This window comes from Meles meles, chromosome 6 (genome assembly GCF_922984935.1).
Source record: "Meles meles chromosome 6, mMelMel3.1 paternal haplotype, whole genome shotgun sequence".
Classification (NCBI taxonomy): Eukaryota; Metazoa; Chordata; class Mammalia; order Carnivora; family Mustelidae; genus Meles; species Meles meles.
The window spans coordinates 72,663,236-72,677,798 of NC_060071.1; the positions used below are offsets into that span (position 1 = coordinate 72,663,236).

The window sequence follows — 14,563 nt, forward strand, 5'->3', positions numbered from 1 at the left end:
ATCTGATTCAGACCAAGTAGACACCTTATAAAGAAAGATAGGAATTGTTTCCATATGCTACTTGGAATGGGTGCCAGCCACCATTAGCAGTGGGGCAGCAACAGTTATTAATGGCCCATGTCCATTCTTATTGTCAGTGTCCCTTACGAACTGTTTAATAATTTTAATATCTCCCCAATCACTTAATTATCCCAAACTAATTCTTCTTCAATCATCACTTAATGAAAGTGACAATATCTCAAGAAAATAACAGGAGTTTTATTCAAACCTTTTTCTGAGGATGTGCTGGAGTCAGAGGAATTCTTATCTAATCTCTGTGCATGAGCTATATTTATAGATCTCCATAGTGCTGCACATGGAGAAGTAAAGTCATCAACCATTAAAGAAGTATCCTCCTCACTGCTCATATTTACATAGAAGAAGGCAGGGAGTATAGAAAAATTTGTGACAAGAAGGAAATGACTAGATTTCTCCTTAATCTTTACTTTCAAATGAAGTTAACAATAATCTCTCCATGCATCCTGGTTCAATAAAATTTTTCTGTATAAGCCCAGGGCTGCAGTTTATTAAAAAAATTAAACTTGCCCTTCTAAATCTTACGGGAATCCAAACTGAGATAGCCAGAGATTCTGGCCAGATCATCATTATTATTTCTTGAACTCTGGACATTTACTTACGCAGCTCCAAACTGATTTGCATTCTGCACCAGTTACAGGAATAGATGTGCCAGGAAGTTTTGAAACACGAGAACAGATAGGCCCCTTTCTTGTTTAAGTCATAGCTTCACACGTACAGATTAACCCAGCCAGCTCCTCCAAATATTTTGCAATGAGCATTTTGAAACACATGGGTCATTTAGTTCTGGTTTCCAGGCAGTTTGGCGAAATGCTTAGTCTGGAGAATTGCAAAAGTTTATGATTTCTCACCAAGGAATGAAATGTGACGCAGTAAAGCAAACTTCAGACATTTAATACCAGATGTTAATGTAAAAATTGAAAAATTATGGCCCCACATGATTTTCTGACCCCTGACCTACTAAAGCCCATCACAGTCTGGAAGCCATCATCATTTCTGGTTTCTTCTACTATTAAACTTTGTATTTAATTTTTTAATGTAAAATAATTCTGAGGATTTAATGGATATAATTTGGTCATATCAACATTGAGGCACTCTGTGTGCACACTAACAGAATAATACAACTCCTTACCATAAAATTCAGAATTACAATCTTTCTGATTTGTGGTACTTCCTAGAAATTTTTAAAAATAGTTTGAGGCATGATTATTTCCCTTGTCTGCACTCCACACCTATCTAACTTCTTTCGAAAGGGGAAAGAAAACAGGGAAGGAAATCTTGCTTATTTGCTTTGAAAGAAAAGATAACACCTGAAATATACCTTTCAAAACGTATTGACCTTTGTTTCCCCTCTTCCCTGAATCTGTACACTTGAGAAATTGAATTACTACTTTAGAAGGAGGCTGGACTATTTATAAATCCCTTATCTATGAGGAGATCCTGGGAATGAGGAGTTATAGCTAAGTAACTCTGGATTTAGTGGCTTCTCTGAGTGGATTCTATTTTCTGTGTGATATTGGATAAAGCACTTAACCTCTCTGTACATCAATTTCATCTTCTTAAAAATGGGTTTAACATGAACATTCTGGAGGATTTCAGGGGGAGACTGGAGTAGGTGGATTCAAAGCCCACCTCATCCCATGCATACAACTAGATAATGCCCATGTCAGTGTAAATAACCCAGAAAATGACTTCAATGCTAGCAGAACAAGACTCTTAAAAGATAAACGTAGAGAAGAGGACACATCAAAGAGGGTAGGAAAGATGGAGATGCAGTCACGAGGTAAACAGACCCAAAAGACTATGTGGAAGGAAAGGGATCCTGTGGTCACAAAGAGGGTAAAGAAAAAGACCCCCAACCCCAGGTACAGGAAGACAAATCCCTATGACATTTGGCTTTGAAAATCAGAGGGGCCAAATTTTACTAGTTCTTATAATGAGCAGAGCTTAACACCCCAAACTTTAAAATGAGCAGGTGCAGCTTTAGGAGAGCTAGGAGGGCAAAAGGAAAATGAGATCCCACCATTAAAGAAAGAACACAATGAATATCCCTGTGGAGATGGAGTATAGAAGCAGCAGTTGGAAAAATATCTGGGAAGTAGGGAGTGAGATTTGTTTACTAACCTGTACTGGAGGGACAGGGATCCTTGGGAGACTTCTCCAGGAACAAAGGAGCTGGCAAGCACCATTCCTCTCCTCTGTTCCCCAGCCTAGACACACACACACCTGCAGAAACCAAGACTACACCAACACATGCTACCTAACTTGCCAGAAACATTCTATCCCTACAGTATGATGCAGACACACTGCCTCCATCCAGGCCTTGTCTCCAGGTCCCCTCCCACAGAAGACCTTTCCAAACCTTGCTAACACTGCATGTTCCACCCTGACACTCTCCTATAGACTTTCCCCCTCCAATATCCCCTTTTCTGGAGCCCATTCTAGAGCAGTGCTACAAGACTTACAATGTGCAAGCAGCCCTGGCAGGGACCAGCACCACTCCAAAGTGACTCCTACCCCAGCGAGAGGGAAAGATAGCAAAACATACCCATCCAACTGGGGCCCCAGGGTGGACTGGGGACAAATATTTCATTTGACTGCAGGCCCCACCCACCAATGACAGCTTCTCAGGGGACAACAGGGAAAATGCCCTGCAGTTCAATGCTACTGCACCTTTGGTAAACAAGTCACCAGGAACCAAACCCTGACCACAACAGGTGAATGTGGACTGAAGGCCAGATTAAGGTACACACAATACATATAGGAGACACCCCTGGAGCTCCAGGTTCTTATGAACAGGAGACATTGCACTGTAGGGCATTTCAGGACCTCTTCTTCATAAGGCCACTACTTTCAAGTACAGGAAATGTAGCTGACTTTCCTAACCCACAGAAAGAGAGACAAAATGAGGAGACAGAGGATATATCCCAAATGAAAGGACAAAATCAGAGCAAGAGTCGTAACCAAAATGAATATATCTAATAGACAATTTAAAGTAATGGTCATATGGATACTCATGATCCTTGAGAAAAGAGTTGACAACCTCTGTGAGACCCATAACAAACAGAAAACAACAACAAAAAAAGAATCAGAGATGAAGAACTCAATAAATGAAATAAAAATACAGTAGATGGAATGGCCAGTAGACTTCAGGAAGCACAAGCAGAAGACTGGATCATGACCTGGAGGATAGAATAATGGAAAGCAATAATAATGAGTAGACTTAGGGAACTCACAACACCATCAAGCACAGCGACATTCATGCTAGAAGAATCCTAGAATGATAAGATAGAAAATTTGTTTGAATAAATAACAGCTGAAAATTCCTGAACCTGGGGAAGGAAATAGAAATATAGATCAAGGAGGGACAAAGAACTGTCAACAATATCAATCCAAGGAGGTCCATACCAAGATGCATAGTAATTAAAATGGCAAAGAATTTTAAAAGCAACAAATGAAAGCCGTTACATACAAGGAAAATTTCATTAACTTCCCACTAATTTTTCAGTGGAAACTTTGAAGGCTATAAGGGAGTAAAATGATATATTCAAAATGCTGAAAGGAAAAACATACAACCAAGAATACTCTATCCATCAAGGCTATCATTAAAAAATAAAAAGGTATCAGAGGGGAAAAAAAGTGGAAGGAAAGAGTTTCCTACACAAACAGAAGTTAAAGGAGTTTGTCACTACTAACCCAGCCCTACCAGAAATGTTAAAGGGAACAGGTGAGTAGACAGGAAAACCATATGTAGGACTAAGAAAAGTAGGAAACACAAGAGCAGTAAACTTAATTATATTTATAAAAATAAGCTAAGGCATTCATAAAATAAAGGATGTAAAATGTGACACCGTATACCTAAAAGTGAGGATGAAAGGAGTAAAGAATAGATTTAAACTTAAGTGACCATCAACCTAATACCAACCACTATGGATAAGATGCCATATATAAACTAAATGGTAACCAAAAATAAAAAACCAATGATAAATATGCAAAAAATAAAGAGAAAGGAATCCAATTATATCACTAAAGAAAACCAGCCTACTGTGAGAAGACAGCAAGAAAAGAAACAGAAGAACTACAAAACCATCATAAAACAAGTAACAAAACAGCAGTAGTATATACCTATCAATAAGTACTTTGAATGTAAAGGGACTAAGTACTCCAGTTAAAGACACAGGTGATGGAATGGATTAAAAAAAAAAAAGGCAAGGACCACCTATATGCTGCCTACAAGAGACTTATTTCAGACTAAAAACACGTGCAGAATGGAATCTGGGGTAGGAGGACTTCTATTGGACAAAATAGTCATTAAAAACAAAGATAGTAACAAGAGACAAGGGACACTCTATAACCACAAAGAGAAAAATCCAACAAGAAGAGAAAACAATTGTAAATATTTATGTGCCCAACATAGGAGCACCCAAATACCTAAAGCCACTAATAGCAAACAGAGGAAGTAACTGATAGTAATAAATAATAGTAAGGGACTTAAACATCCCACTTACATCAATGGGAAAATCATCCAAACAAAATCAACAAGGAAACAGTGACTTTGAATGACACTTGGACCAGATAGAAATAACAGATATATTCAGAACAATCCATCCTAAAACAGCAAGAGACACATTCTTCTCAAGTACTCATGGAACATTCTCCAAAACAGATCACATAGTAGGCCACAAAATACGTCTTAGCAAACTAAGAAATATCAAAGTCATGCCATGAATCTTTACTGACTGCACACTATGAAACTAGAAATCAACCACAATAAAAAGTCTGGGGAAAAAAAATACAAAAGGAGGTTAAATAACATGTACTAAACAATGAATGAGTCAACTGAGAAATCAAAGAGGAAATAAAAAAAAATACATGGAGATAAGTGAAAATGAAAACACAATGGTCCAAAATCTTTCAGATTTAGCAAAAGCAGTCTTAAGAGGTAAGTATACCCACCTCAAGAAGCAAGAAAAATCTCAAATAACCTAAACTTAAACCCAAGGGAGCAAGTAAAAGTAGAGCAAACAAAACCCAAAACCAGTAAAAGGCAGGAAACAATAAATATTAAAGCAAAAAATAAATGAAATAGAGGGGACACCTGGGTAGCTCAGTCTGTTAAGCATCTGCCTTTGGCTTAGGTAAGGATCCTGAGGTCCTGTGATGGAGTCCCCAGTCTAGCCCCATGTTGGGCTCCCTGTTCTGCAGGGAGTCTGCTTGTCCTTCTCTCTCTGCCCCTCCCCCGCTCATGCTCTTGACCTCTCAAATAAATAAGTAAAATCTTAAAAAAAAAAAAAAAAAGAAATAGAAACTAAAAAACAAATCAATAGATGAGTGAAACCAGGAGGTGGTTCCTTGAAAAGATCAACAGAATTGATAAACCTTTAGCCAGTCTCAAAAACAGAATTTAAATAAAATCAGAAATGAAAGAGGAGAAATGGACACCACACAAAAAAGAATATTATGAAAAATTATGTGCCAACAAATTAGACAACCTAGAAGGTATGGATAAATTCCTAGAAACATATAACCTCCCAAACCTGAATCAGGAAGAAATAGAAAATTTGAACAGACTGATTTCTAGCAATGAAATTAAATCAATAATGAAAAAACTCCAAAATAACACAAAAGAGTTCAGGATCAGACAGCTTCCCAGATGAATTCTATCAAACATTTAAAGAAACATTAATACCTACTCTTCTCAAACTATTCCAAAAAATAGGAAAGGCAAACTTTCAAATTTACTCTATGAGGCCAGCATTACCCTGATACTGAAACTATATAAAGATACTACCAAAAAAGATAACTACACAACACTATCTCTGATGAGCATAGGTGTTAAAATCCTCAAAATATTAGCAAACCAAATCCAAAAATACATTTAAAAAATAATTGATCAAGTGGGATTTATTTCTGGGATGCAAGGGTGGTTCACTATTCACAAATCAATGTGATGCATTGCATCAAAAGAGAAAGGATGAAAACCATGTTATCATTTTAATACAGGAAGAAAAAGCAATCAACAAATCACAATATCCATACATGATTTTAAAAAAACAAAAACAAAGTAGCCTTAGAAGGAACATACCTCAACTTAATAAATGACATCCATAAAAAATTCACAACTAACATCATACTCCATGGTGAAAAAGTGAGAGCTTTTGCCCTAAGATTAGGAATAAGTCAAAAATGTCTACTCTCACAGTTTTTTCAACACAGTATTGTAAGTCCTAGCCACAGTAGTCAGACAACAAAAAAGAAAAGGCATCCAATGGCAAAGAGGAAGTAAAACTTTAACATGATGCTATATATAGAAAACCCAAAAGATTTTTCCAAAAAAACCTATTAGAACTGATAAATTCAGTAAAGTCATAGGATAAAAAATCAATGTATAGAAATCTGTTGCATTGGTATGTACTAAAAATTAAGCAACAGAAAGAGAAATTAACAGTCCTGTTTACAATTGCACCAAAAATAATAAAGTACCTAGGAATAAACTTAACCAAAGAGGTCAAAGATCTGTACTGTGAAAACTATAAAATGATGAAAGACATTAAAGAAGACCCAAAGAAATGAAAAGACATTCCATGCTCATGGGTTGGTTGGAAGAACAAATAATGTTATAATGTCCACACTACCCAAAGCAATCTCCAGATTTTATACAATCCCTATCAAAACACAGCTGCATTTTTCACAGAACTAGAACAAACAATGCTAAAATTTGTATGGAATCACAAAAGACTCCAAATACCCAGAGCAATCTTGAAAAACAAAATGGGAGGTATGACAATCTCAGATTTCAAGATATACCGCAAATCTGTAGTAATAAAAACAGATGGTTCTAGCACAAATATAGACCCACAGATCAATGAAACAGAACAGAGGACCCAGAAATAAACCTATGATTATATGGTCAATAAATCAATAAAGGAAGCAAGATTATACAATGTGGGAAGTACAGTCTCTTCAAAAAATGACTTTGGGAAAACTGGACAGTCACATGCACAAGAATGAAACTGGGCCATTTTCTCACACCATACATAAAGATAAAACCAAAATGGATCAAGGACCTAAATGTGAGACCTGAAACAATAAAAATCCTAGAAGAGGGCACAGGCAGTAATTTCTGACATCAGCTGTAGCAATATCTTTCTTATAGGTATACTGAAATAATTGCAACAAAAGCAAAATAAAACAAATGGAACTGTATTAAAATAAAAAGCTTTGGAACAGCAAAGGAAAACAATTAACAAAACTAAAAGATCACCTACTGAAAGGGAGAAGGTATCTACAATGACATATTGGATAAAGGATTACTATCCAGAATACATAGAGAACTTAAAATAATCCAGTTTAAAAATGGGCAGAAGAGGGTGCCTGGGTGGCTCAGTGGGTTAAAGCCTCTGCCTTCAGCTCAGGTCATGATCCCAGGGTCCTGGGATCAAGCCCCACATCAGGCGCTCAGCAGGGAGCCTGCTTCTCCCTCTCTCTCTGCCTGCCTCTCTGCCTGCTTGTGATCTCTGCCTGTCAAATAAATAAATAAATAAATAAATAAATAAATAAAATCTTTAAAAAAAATGGGCAGAAGAGATACAGAGACATTTATCCAAAGAAGACTTATAGATGTCCAGCAGACCCATGAAAACATGCTCAACATCACTTATCATCAGGGAAATGCAAAACAAAACTTCAGTAAGATAGCACCTCATACCTGTCAGAATGGCTAAAATCAAAAACACAAGAAACAACAAGTGTTGGTGAGGATGTGGAGAAAAAGCAACCCTCTTCCACTGTTGGTGGGAATGCAAATTGGTATAGCCACTGTGGAAAACAATAGGGAGTTTCCTCAAATATTTAAAAATAAAACTACCCTGCAATCCAATAATTGCCCTACTGGGGTATTTACCTAAAAAATATAAAAACACTAATTCAAAGAGACATACACACCTATGTTTATACCAGTCTTATCTAGAATAGCCAAATGAAAGAAACAGCCCAAGTATCCATTATTACATGAATGGATAAAGAAGACATGGTACACACACACACACACACACCTACAATGGAATATTACTCACCTATGAAAAGAAATCTTGCCATTTGCAATAGCATGGATAGAGCTAGAGAGTATAATGCTAAGTGTGATAAGTCAGAGGAAGACAAATACCATATGATTTCACACATACATAGAATTTAAGAAAACCAATGAGCAAAGGGATAAAAAGAGAGGAAGAAATACACTCAACTATAGTGAACAAACCAATGGTTAAAGGAGGGGAGTTAGGGGAGGATGGGTCAAATAGGTGATGGGGATGAAGGAGTGTGCTTGTGATGAGCACCAGGTATTGCACGAAATTGCTGAATCACTACATTATATGCTTGAAACTAATATAGTGCTGTATGCTAACTATACTGGAATTAAAATTAAAATTAATAAAAATAAATAGAATTACCATATAACCCAGTAATTCCACTACTGGGTATTTACCCAAAGTATATGAAAAACTCATCTGAGAAGATACATGCACCCCTTTGTTTCTTTGCATTATTATTACATTATTTACAATAACCAAACTATAGAGTCAGCACACATGTATATTGATAGATGAATAGAGAAGTGTGTGTGTACACACACACACACACACAAAAGAATATTATTTGGCCATAAAAAAAGAATGAAATCTTGCCATTTTCAACACCATGGATGGAGCTAGAGGGTAAAATGTCAAGTCAAATAAGTCAAAGACAAAATACCATATAATTTTACTAATATGTGGAATGTATGAAACAAAGACAAAAAAGACAAACCATAAAACAACTCTTAACTATGAAACTAAACAAAGGGAGGGTGGCAGGGAGTGAGAAGGGGTGAAATAGGTGATGGGGGTTAAGAGCACACTTATGATGATGAGCACTGAATAATGTACAGAATTGTTGAATCACTATACTGTACACCTGAAACTAATATAACACTGAGTGTTCAGTATACAAAAATTAAAGTAATAAGGAAAACAAAACAAACAAACAAAAGAACCATGAATATCCTGACCACTTCACAGGGTTGTAAGGCTCAAAAAATCCAATTTGTGTAAGTATACAGACTAGTACATAAAGTGAAACATTTCAGCTGGTGCATAAACTTAAAAGTTCTACATAACTATGAAGGAACGTACTCCAGCTCTGTTGTTTTTCCTTGAATCCTAAGGAAGCAGAGTCCCAAAGAATCCCCTTTAAGCCTAGGAACAAGGTAGAGGGGACTTTCAAATGGCCCTCTTCTTACTGGGCGTAATCAATTTACCGTGTTTCTGTATACTTTTGATATTTAAAGTGGCAGAGAGGAAAAGTGAGTGTGGTTATAAGATCTTACTGAATCCTTAGCAAGAAACTGAGTGTATTCAACTGACCCACGCAAAACACAACTATAGTGTTTAGCACCTCTGTGGTGAACTGACAGAGACCTGAAGACATTAGGACTCATAGGGCTGTTCTAGAGAAACACAAACCAGTACAAGACCCAAGCCTTGCATTCAAGAGAGCATCCAACCTAATCTTCAATCTCTCTCTCTCCTCTCTCTTTCCAATTAAAAACATTTGCAAATACACTGTAGGCAATACAGGTAAGAACAGGGGCACCTGTGTGGTTCAGATGACTAAAGCCTCTGCCTTTGGCTCAGGTCATGATCCCAGGGTCCTGGGATCGAGCCCTGCATGGGGCTCTCTTCTCAGCAGGGAGCCTGCTTCCTCCTCTCTCTCTGCCTGCCTCTCTGCCTACTTGTGATCCCTGTCTGTCAAATAAATAAAATCTTTAAAAAAATATAAAAAAATACAGGTAAGGACAGTTCACATAGTGGGTGATCATACTGCCCCCTTCATCCATTGATGGATTGGGACACTAAGGCCTGGACAAGTCAGGTGGAGTCAGGGGGAAGCCCCACTTCACACAAATCAGTGGTGTTACTGTGAGGAAAAGCCAGAGTTCTTGGCCCCCTTTCAGATAAAATTTTCTTGGTCTCACACCAACTATGAAGGAGGTTTTAGTATTCACTTCTCAATCTCGAATTCAATCTAATTTTATTCTCTAAGGAATTAAATTTATTTTTCAGAAAGTCATATCACCTTAAGAGGGAAATAACTGGAGACCCTGTTCTCCCTTCCTTCCTCCTTCCCTTCACTCCTTTCTTCCTCTCTTGCTTTATGGTTCTTGTTTTCTTCAACCCTCTCTCTTCTTTCCTTCATAGGTATGTAAACCTGTAGGCAGAGGAGAGACAACAATGACAGCAGATTTAAGTCGAGGAAGTATGATTTTCAATGGCCTATGAGAGCTCAAAACTTGGGACTGAGACTTTAAAACACAACGTTATCAATTTCAGTCCTGAATCTAGAAAGGTTTTTTTCCAGATAATCTGATAACATCTATGTAAAATTAAATTTTTATTATTCCCCAGTATATCACCATCATCTCCCACTCCTCAGGCTCTTTATCTTCAGGTTCTAAGTAATCCCTGGCACTTGGAATTGAATGATCTCGCAATGGGTGTGGCGGTTTATTTGGACCTCATGGGGCCAAAGTAAACTGATTATGTGTTTTTCTCACAATCATCCACATTATCTGTTTTTAAACAGCCTTATTTAATTTGAACTGAACTTGCAAACTTGGACCATTCCTAATCTTTCCCATTCCTAACTCCGAGGTCCAATCAGTTCATTTGACTCTTGACCCTGATCCTAAGAATGATATGCATTTTCCTCAGGCATGTAAAGGAGAGAGGAAAAAAAAATCAGTTGACCAATGTGACAAAAAGTCTCCCCCATGAGTTCCCAATAAAGAACATACACAACATCAAACACCAATAGTACCAAAATATTTATGAAGTTGTTCAGATCTTTCAAAAATGTTACAAAAAGCAAGCAAACAGTGAAACTAATGACAAGCTTGACACTGAAAACTAGTATCTGGGTAAGTCCATGCAGGCATGTCGGGAAAGGGAACATCTGAGTATTTACTATGATTAAAACACTGTATTAGGGTCTTTTACATATATCTTATTTGATCCCATTCAGGAAAAATTATCCTGGACTAAGAAAGTATGACCCAAAAAAACCCCAACAAAACAAGAGCAACAAAAAGAAAAAACAGATTGTGTCATCATGCTAGCCTATTATCCATCAACCTCACCCAAGGGCCATCTGACTCTCTTGGGAAAGATAACTTGAGTAATAATTCAACAGAGACCAGATTAGGGACCTTGTCAAGTTGGAGGGTGACTTATAGAAAATTGATAAAGCATGATGACGTTTTATTTGTATTTTCTGAGAGAGAAATTTACCACCAGGGTGACAGTTTTATTTCTCTGTAGGATGCTAACCAGTTTTAATATCTTACTTTGCAATCTCATTTCATCAAGGTCTTTCCTACTGATTAAATTCCCATTCTTCACATTCTCTTCAAATTGCTGTTATTCTGATGATGAGTTAAGTGGAACTCCATTCATATGAGAATTACATTTTCAATGATTTAAGAATTTATGCTTTGATAATCCTCAAAACAACCACGTGAGGTAGGTAGTATATCCTCATTTACAGAGGAAGAAAGGAGTCTCAGAGGAGGCACATTACCTGCCCAAGGTTATAGAGGTAAGAAGTAATAGAGCTAGAGTCTGAACACAAATCTGCCTGAATTCTTTTACAGGAGCTAAACTAGTGACTCACGTGTGAACTGAAAATCTGCAGTGGAGCATCTCCAGAAACTAACCTTATCTACATGTGTTTATGTTTGAATTATAAACATGACAGCTAAATATCAAAAGCAACTAACCAGGAAAGACCTATGTCTGAGTATTTAAATAGTAATTGAAAAGGTTGTTTATTAATTTGTTAGGTTTCAAATCTAAGCTTTTTAAAATTGAAAATATTGAAAATATTTACCCATAAAATATTTGGAATATTATCACTAAAATGTGAAATTCCAATGCTATGCTGGTTTCATTAACAGTTCTGCATGATGCAGGGTAAGTTACTACCGAGGTTGTCATAAAAACCATTGAAAAGGGGCGCCTGGGTGGCTCAGTGGGTTAAGCCACTGCCTTCGGCTCAGGTCATGATCTCAGGGTCCTGGGATCGAGTCCCACATCGGGCTCTCTGCTCGCAGAGAGCCTGCTTCCCTCTCTCTCTCTCTCTCTGCCTGCCTCTCTATCTACTTGTGATCTCTCTCTATCAAATAAATAAATAAAAATCTTTAAAAAAAAAACCATTGAAAAGTGTTTGGAATACTTAATACAGAGCCTCTCTTGGACATTTCATCAACATGTCCCTGAGAGCTTTGTGAATACATTTCACTAAATTCCCAGTTTATCCCACTGTTAAGATGCTCCAAGCTACTTTGTCTATAGACCACTGAAAAAAATGAGGAACGTCAATGTGTTTTTCTATTCTTCAGGCCATGAAGATGAAGTGTTGTCCTGGGTAAACACACAGGTACGTAGATATCAAGACTAGAGAGTCACAAGCTGCTCTTAGTCTAAAAGCACCATAGTATACGTTGTAATCTTAAAAATGTATCTTGGGCAAGGTTGATCTTACATTTGTTTAATCCATCAAGAAGCATGCTGTTCACAGCTGGGATGTATACCTTCTAAATACCTTATAATAAATGTATACCCTTTTTATCCACTTGAAGAGCCATTCAATATATGTGCAGATTTACAAGTTTTTCTCCATAAATAAGATCCTAAAGTTTAGGTCAGTTGGTACATAGGCTGATGAAAATTTCTGTATTGTGAGGTCTTTGCACAGCATATCACGACTTACTGACCATCTGGCCTCGTTTCCCATAAAGTGTACCCCTATTTCATGGGTACTGGCAGCTGTCTGCCACAGATTTAAATAAAGTGAGGCAATCTGTCCCACCCCAGCCCCTGACCCCAAACTCTGGAGCCAGGTGAATTTCAGCTTCAGCTGAAGTGAAAAGTCACTATGTGGTTCAAATCCATCTTGACTCACAGTTTCACTGTTTTATCCTGGCTAAAGCAGCTCACTGTGTCTGTGGTTTTCTTACAGAAATTTTCAATCCAGCTAGTGCTATTATACAGTGTCTTTTCCAACCCTGATGTCAGGGGTGGATTTTTAGCTCGCATATTTTTTCCAGATGTGATAAGCTCTCCGTAGCCCTCTTGGTGAGCAAAAGCATATCCAGATCTTCTTGAGCTTGACCTGCGAGTCTGAGGCCTTCGGCTACGTAAGGGCCTTGTCTTCTTTTGAGCCTTTTGCCTCTGACGGATCTGGAGAGAAAGGAGACACAGAGTGAGATGATACATCCAAATGACACCTTATAGGCCCTGGGCTACTTTATGAAGAGAAAGCTCTTTCACTAGAAACATTAACAATAATAAAATACTCACCTTCATTGTAAAAAGAAAGCATTTCACAGAAAAAAAATTTCCACCCAAAAGATTACACTGAGCCTGGTCAGTTTTTATACTACCAGGAGACTATTAAATAAGAAAGAAATGTTAAGACAAGTCTCATTACTGTATTCTTCTTATGCATCCATCTTAAATAAATAGGAACATATTTTTGTACAGAAGGCTTTTCTAATATGTAGCATCCAAACACAGTCAGTATAACAATCTATAGTTCCATTCTCCCAAAATAGGCCTTTTCCCTCTCAAGGGAAATTCTCAAGATCCAATAAGACTAAGAGAAGATTTAGATAATGAGAGACATGAATTCTCAACTCTTGTGATAGGTCAGGATATCATGATATTTTCAGAGTTTTGATATCTTTTGAATTTTTTTTTTGTAGCCCTTTGAAGAACTTAACATCATGTGGGTGGGTTTCCAATATTTCTTTCATTTCCTGTAAAGAATGAAGAGAAAAATATCCAAGGTTTGGTGCAAGCCGCCTTGTTCTCTGATTTGGCTGATCTCTTAGAATCTGACCTTCATGTCTGGAGAAAGCCATTAGAAGCAGAAGATCATGATCTGGAAGAAATGAGCATCATCTTCCTTCCTTCAGCTCATCCATCATTTTCTGGATTTACATCAGAATGAGCTCACAGAGCCAAAAGGAAAGGACAGACCTAACAGGGGAATCTATGAATCATTTCAAAAGGAATCTTCACATGCTCTGGCCTCAGAATGTGGGGGATATCCTGGTAAGGGAAATTCTGCCTGAGTCCCTCTCAGTATCATTGGCCTGGTCACTCACCCTACCAGTGTTTGCCCCTTCTTACGATGCAACCACAAATGTGTGTCTCCCCTTTCTTTCTCCTTTTCTCTATCTGGGTCCTGACCTAACTTGACATTATCTTGCTTCTACTACTCCTCTCATGAAATACACTATTAATCCCTTGGCTTAAGAATTTCTATAATCTGTTCTGTTTTCCTTTCAACTTTGTATTTTACAATCCAGTCATCATGTTGCCGTTCCCTTTCTGAATCTGTTCAGAAGGTGGCATCTCCTTATGTTTCTAAATCTGCTACCACACTTCTA

General features: G+C 37.5%; 1 protein-coding gene across 9 annotated transcripts in view; it reads right to left on the reverse strand.

The window, feature by feature from the left end:
• Positions 1 to 10,918: 10,918 nt before the first annotated feature.
• The window catches only part of ATP8B4 (ATPase phospholipid transporting 8B4 (putative)), a 289,860-nt gene continuing 286,215 nt past the window's right edge, over positions 10,919 to 14,563 (reverse strand). For all 9 annotated transcript variants that reach the window (XM_046009963.1, XM_046009960.1, XM_046009964.1 and 6 more), the window contains one exon: positions 10,919 to 13,349. In XM_046009963.1, the coding sequence (XP_045865919.1) occupies positions 13,068 to 13,349 (282 nt within the window). In that variant the 3' untranslated portion in view covers positions 10,919 to 13,067. The remainder of the gene's footprint in view (positions 13,350 to 14,563) is intronic.